Consider the following 6,947-nt stretch of genomic DNA (forward strand, 5'->3'; position numbering starts at 1 on the left):
TAATTACACTCGTAGGTGACATCACGAGTACGTACACATACGTACCCTAATCCAAAATCAACCAGCGATGCTCACTCAGTCGCGCGTGACTTTCACCACATTGTCGCGATCCTTGGGAGCCATTTTTCTCCCCACGGATAGACTGTCACATGTTTTCCGTTTTTCAACCCGGCAATAACTCATCAACGCACGTAGTACCAGCTGCTAACTTAGCGTCTCTGTCGTCCAGGTCGACACGTCAGGTCGATTCCACACCACACGGCTGGGAAGGATCGAGTTATAACACGTCCCAAGGAGCTGAGTCAACATTAGGACGTCGTATAGCTTTCACGTGATCCGAGACTTTGTCAAAAGGTAAAGTGCTGCGTCTATAATTAGTGCATGGGATTAGTATATTAGACCCGGCATGTCGTGTGGCTGTGGTTGCAGCCTTGCAGGTCAAGTCAAATGCGCGCGGCGTACTTGTCACCTGGCTCGGCGGCAGCTGCGTTGCTGCCGATACGATTTCCTTGCAACCTGGAGATTTCGTTGCCAAATCGTCCATCTTTTTCCATGTAGTAGTACTGTACAGCTCCTAGCGATTTGGGTTTGACTTTTGCTTGAGTACTCAACGTATCCACACACTATGCATCAGTAGCCCAAGCTTAATTATGATGTAGAATAGCGTGACATGCCAACTTTTAGCATGGGAACTGCATTCAAATTCTGACGCCAAGTTGACATTTCCCGCCGTACGATCGATCGTGTGGCTCAGTGCGATTTGCGAGGGCACACCACCGCCACCAGCACCAGATACTGCACCACTCACCCAACCCAACCTGCGCCGCTATGCAAATCATTGTACCGCACCCCGTCCACGGCCCGCCGCGTGTCCCGCCCGGCCCATCGGACCACGTGCTCCCCGCAAAGGCCCAAGCAACCTCTCCTCTCCAAACCTCGGCCGTCCACCTGGCGCCACCGCCCCCGCCGGCCCGCCGCTATATATATCCCGCGCGCCAGCGCCATCCCAGCCGAAAATCTTTCTTCTTCGCCGCCGAACCGCCAAAGCGTCACTCTCGACATCCCTCGGTTCCTTCTCCCTTCCCTCCTCGGTTTCTCACCGAGCAGTTTTGGCAGCCGGTTCGATCGCTCCAAGGTCGCAAAGACTCGATACTTTGTTGAACAGTCGGTGGCTGGTGTTGCGTTTGTGTGCCATGAGGAATCACAAGAAGTTTCTGCAGTTCCTGCGGCCGGATCCGGCGGTGGCGGCGGCCAGCGACGACGGGTGCTCCCCGCTGCCGTCGCCCACGACCACCAGCGGGAGCGCGAGCACGTCGGCCACGGCGTCCCCGTCGCCGTACGTCGCGTCGCCGTGGGTCAACCTCCCGGGGCTCGGCGCCGGGGCGGCGCTGACGGCCGGCGCGGCGGACGAGACCGGGCTCTTGGGGTCGTTCGTCAAGGAGGACGGGCACGTGTACTCGCTCGCCGCGGCCGGAGACCTGCTCTACACCGGCACGGACTCCAAGAACGTGCGGGTGTGGCGGGATCGGCGGGAGTTCGCGGGGTTCCAGTGCGGGAGCGGGCTCGTCAAGGCCATCGTCGTCGCCGGGGACGGCAGGATTTACACCGGCCACCAGGACGGCAAGATCCGCGTGTGGCGCGCGTCCGCGGACGACCCCGCCGTGCACAAGCGCGTCGGCTCGCTCCCGAAGCTCGGGGATTTTCTCAGGAGCTCCGTCAGGCCGTCGCACTACATCGAGACGCGCCGCCGGCACAGCTCCGTCTGGCTGCGGCACTTCGACGCCGTCTCGTGCCTCAGCCTGGACGCCGACGCCGGGCTGCTCTACTCCGGGTCGTGGGACAGGACCTTCAAGGTGTGGCGCGTGTCCGACTCGCGGTGCCTCGAGTCGGTGCGCGCCCACGACGACGCCGTCAACACGGTGGCCGCGGCGGGGTTCGACGCGCTGGCGTTCACCGGCTCCGCGGACGGCACGGTCAAGGTGTGGCGGCGGGAGGACGGCAAGGGCGGCGCCACGAGGCACGTCATGGAGCGGGTGCTGCGCAAGGGCGAGAGCGCGGTGACCGCCATCGCCGTGGCGGCGGAGGCGCGCGTGGTGTACGTGGCCTCCTCGGACGGGGCCGTGACGCACTGGCAGTGGCGGCGCGGAGCCGACCGGGAGAGCGCGCCGAGGAACGGCGGGGCGCTCCGCGGGCACAAGATGGCCGTGCTGTCCCTCGCGGTGGCCGGGCGCGTCGTCGTGAGCGGCTCCGCCGACCGGACGATCTCCGTGTGGCGGCGCGACGAGGGCGCGGACCACTCCCGCCTGGCCGTGCTGAGCGGGCACACGGGGCCGGTCAAGTGCGTGGCCATGGACGAGGAGGAGTCCGTCGACGCGGACGGGCACCGGCGGTGGGTGGTGTACAGCGGCAGCCTGGACGGGTCGGTGAAGGTGTGGCGCGTGTCCGACGCGCCGGGCGCGATGACGGCGCGGACGCCGGCGCACGTGTGGAAGGGCACGCCGTCGCCGCTGGGCGCGTGGACGCCGTACCGGGCGCCGGAGCGGAGCTGAACAAGGCCCGTCTGCGCGTGCAATGCAGAGCACGCACGTGTAAACCGTGTGGCCGTGGGAGAGAGCCTACGCTGTAGATACGCGTACGTGCAACGTAGTAAAAGAGAATCATACGCACACCGTATCTAGGTATACGTATACGGTGTGGCGCATGCTGATTTGTTATTTGTTTATTTGTTCGTTTGTCCATTTTGGTGTCCCCTGAAATGGACGGCTGCGATGTGGACTCATGAGTGCCGTGTGGTGGTGATTTGGTCGGTGGAGACTGAGAGGTCGATTTGTACAATCTCGACTAATAAGCAAAGGAATTGCTCGACTTTTGGAGATGTGAACGGCGTTTTTCGTGCGGTTCGTTTCGTGTTTGAATTGCAAGACAAGCTGTTCAAATTAGGTCCGTTTATTTATAAAGGGTTTGCTTGTGCGAGAAGGGAAAATTAAAGAAGGAGGGTGTGGGTTCGCTTTGAATCGTTTCTTTGCCGCGGCCGGCAGCAGGCCTACCGCCGCCGTAGAAAACGGTGCCTGTGAGACCTTTCAGATGTCAAGACAGTGATGTCTTCCCCCGCAAAAAAAAAAAAAGGACAGTGATGTCTTCGATTCAGATGAATGAGTTAATTCCCGGTTGCTTCATGGAAAGCATCGGGGAAGATATCTGTCATTGCAGGTAAGCAGCCGGCCGGGTGCACGTACTTTTCGTGGCCCGGGTCGTAAAAAGGAAGGTCGTGTTCGTTTGTCAGCCGTGACATGCAACGAAGCGAAGCCACAAGGAGTAGATGAGTGTGTGACGCCGAAACTGACAAAGGAGATGCTGCTATCGTTGGTGCCTCCCGTCGTGGTGGAAGAGGGGGCCGATCCAAATGAGTACCGTACGTGCGAGGCAACGCAGAGCGGCCGGAGGAGGCGCGGGCGGCTGGCGTGCGCCGGCTAAGTGATTCCCGCAGCCTTACACATTTTTGCCGAATTCTACCTTTTCTTTTATACCGGCTGAGCTTGTCGTTTACTACTTATTCTTTTTCTTTCTGGAATTGTCGTCTATAATGTCTAGGCCGATCCTTCGATTGAGCATTTTCTTTTCTTTTAGCAAAACGGGTTTCCCCGATTTCCACTAATAGTAGTTCAATACACGAAAATGCTAAATGGAGGACAAGGTACGTGGAGCTTTTTTTAAAAAACGAAAATTACATTTTGAAGTTCTGAAATTTCTGAAAAAAATTCACAATATGGATATATAATACATGTTTATAAATTTTGAATATGATATGAATTATAAAGACAGTACATTAAAAAGACAGAATCATGATTTGAAAACGGTGAACAGTATGCCAACCGTGCACTATTATAAAATGCATTAATTTGTCTTTTTTGTGTAGCTCTCGACATAATATATTTCATCGTCAGGCTTTATACACATGTAAAGCACATCCATATGAACGTGTAGAATGTTTTTCAGAATTTTATGGAACTTAAAAAAAATGTGATTTTTTTTTTCAAAAGACAAGCTCCATGAAGCTCATCCTCCAGAATGCCCTACTCTTCAATACAGCCAAAGTAAACCTACTTGCCACCTAAATCATTCAAGACTAACTGCAAAAGAAAACTACAGAAAGCCTCTGGAGAGTGAGGGCGCAACCCCTCTCCAGTCACACTCCAAATACATATCATTTCACCACTTTTATCCAACTTACAAGTAATTAAACATTTACAACCTTACATCGTATAATATGGAAGGAGTAGCAACAACTGCAGATAGCACCAAAGGAAAATGAGAAACACGACTGGACCAAAGATAAAATCACTCTGAACGGAAACAACAAGATGTAGATCCTCATTTTTCTGGCAGCAGCTCCGATGGCATCAAGATAGGATCCCTAGAAAATCTTCCTGTTCATCAGCCACCTGTAATCTTAAGAACTCCGGGGCGCCAACCTCTAGCTGTGTTGAAAACTTCACTTGGAACTTGTTGGAGCAACTTTACCCCTCATGTCAGTTCCCTTTGTCTTTCCTGAATTTTCTGCAATATGGACCAAGAGTTAGCAAAGCACATGATCTATGCAGAATCATAGAAGGATCTAGAATCCTCTTACATTCAAAGCAAATATCATTTCTGCAGTTTGAGATGGACCATATCACTGCTGATATGCCAACTGATGGACGGGGCCTTGGACACATCACCAGCAGACCTTTTTTGATAAGGGGAATATATTAATATCGCAAAGATATCAATTACACCAAGTCTCTACATCAATAAAATGATCAAAGGCATTAAGGATGCACACAGCCAAGAAAAAAATTAAAAAAGAGAGAAAAATAAAACAAGGACCACGTCACGACGATTGAAACTCACAATAGCAGCACTCTAACCACCACCGAAGACATCACCCGGGCCATAAAAGAGATTCTCCAAAAGAAACGCCTCCAAGAAAGAAATAATGCACAAACATTCTCGTCGCCCGATCGAAGATCTTGGGTTTTCACCTGGAGAGAGTCCGAGTTCACAAAAAAAATACCTACAACAAGGTCATTGCTAGGTACAACCAATTAAGGCTAGACCTTGGGCTTTCACCCTGAAAATCAAGGGTCGGCACTCGAGGAGCACCATAAAAAATGTAGTCCACCAGTGTTGCCACTGATGAAGCTATGTACCTAGGGTAGGGTCATATGGATCTGTCCAAGATACCCTCCCCAAGGGAACCTCAAAAAGAACCAGAAGCAGTCAAAGAAAAATCATCATCCACTCGACCATAAAGCTATGTTCCACTCGACAGTCTTGAAGACACTCGACGATACAAGAAACCACTCGAAGTGTAGAAGGCCTAACGTCACTCAGGATGGCAACGGTCGGTCATTCACTCTGTAACCTTAAAGATCATTTATATCTCTTTATTACTAGCGTTACCAGTAACGCCCTGCCTTAATGCACATTGAATCCTTTGTAACGTGGGCTGGCTGGGGTCCTGGCGCACTCTATATAAGTCACCCCCTCCTCCGGGATAAGGGTTCGCACCCCCTGTAACTCACACGCATATATCCAGTCGACCGTCTCCGGGCTCTGAGACGTAGGGCTGTTACTTCCTCCGAGAAGGGCCTGAACTCGTAAAACTCGCGTGTACAACTCCTCCATAGCTAGGATCTTGCCTCTACATACCTACCCCCATTCTACTGTCAGACTTAGAACCACAACAACCACCCCCTCTTGCCAAGGCTACAGCTGCAAGTCACCAAACACCTGACACACAGGAAGAACCTGTGACGCAGGTCTTCACTGCAACCAAAACACCTCTCCACCATTTCAAACCTCTTATCGCAGCCGTCATGACTTTCTCCACCTCTATCAATACCATAGAAATCTCTATTTAGGCATGTCATATGGCACCAAAAGAACACAAAGCTTCGCGCCACGCCCTCATGAGGCCTCATTGGCTGAAGATAAGGGCGCGAACGACGGGAACGAATCCAATCTAGATATCCAGCGGCGCCATGCGCCAATCAGCAGAAATCTCCAAGGGGAAGGCCGGAACTCGTCAGCATCTAGATCTGGGAGGCCGATATGAATAGATCAATGACTTGGCGCTTGAAGATTAGCTAGATGCAAGACCATCAAGCCCCCACGCTACCTGTCAACTCCATGCCGGACTGGCCATCAAGAAGAAGGCAGCCCCACGCGTCCGCATTGCCCCCGATCGGCCAGGAGGCCCAAATCAGGCCATGAGTGAAGGAAATATGCCCTAGAGGCAATAATAAAGTTATTATTTATTTCCTTATATCATGATAAATGTTTATTATTCATGCTAGAATTGTATTAACCGGAAACATAATACATGTGTGAATACATAGACAAACAGAGTGTCACTAGTATGCCTCTACTTGACTAGCTCGTTGATCAAAGATGGTTATGTTTCCTAACCATAGACATGAGTTGTCATTTGATTAACGGGATCACATCATTAGGAGAATGATGTGATTGACTTGACCCATTCCGTTAGCTTAGCACTTGATCGTTTAGTTTGTTACTATTGCTTTCTTCATGACTTATACATGTTCCTATGACTATGAGATTATGCAACTCCTGTTTACCAGAGGAATATTTTGTGTGCCACCAAACGTCACAACGTAAATGGGTGATTATAAATGTGCTCTACAGGTGTCTTCGAAGGTACTTGTTGGGTTAGCGTATTTCGAGATTAGGATTTGTCACTCTGATTGTCGGAGAGGTATCTCTGGGCCCACTCGGTAATGCACATCACTATAAGCCTTGCAAGCATTGCAACTAATGAGTTACTTGCGGGATGATGTATTATGGAACGAGAAAAGAGACTTGCCGGTAATGAGATTGAACTAGGTATTGAGATACCGACGATCGAATCTCGGGCAAGTAACATACCGATGACAAAGGGAACAACG

The 6,947-nt window shown here is 51.7% G+C and overlaps 1 protein-coding gene across 1 annotated transcript; it reads left to right on the top strand.

The window, feature by feature from the left end:
• Positions 1-997: 997 nt before the first annotated feature.
• LOC123106605 (protein JINGUBANG) lies at positions 998-2,729 on the top strand. The gene has a single exon (XM_044528711.1). It carries the CDS (start codon positions 1,194-1,196, stop codon positions 2,547-2,549), a length of 1,356 nt encoding a protein of 451 aa, XP_044384646.1. The 5' UTR covers positions 998-1,193; the 3' UTR covers positions 2,550-2,729.
• Positions 2,730-6,947: the final 4,218 nt, after the last annotated feature.

Source organism: Triticum aestivum, chromosome 5A, assembly GCF_018294505.1.
Source record: "Triticum aestivum cultivar Chinese Spring chromosome 5A, IWGSC CS RefSeq v2.1, whole genome shotgun sequence".
Classification (NCBI taxonomy): Eukaryota; Viridiplantae; Streptophyta; class Magnoliopsida; order Poales; family Poaceae; genus Triticum; species Triticum aestivum.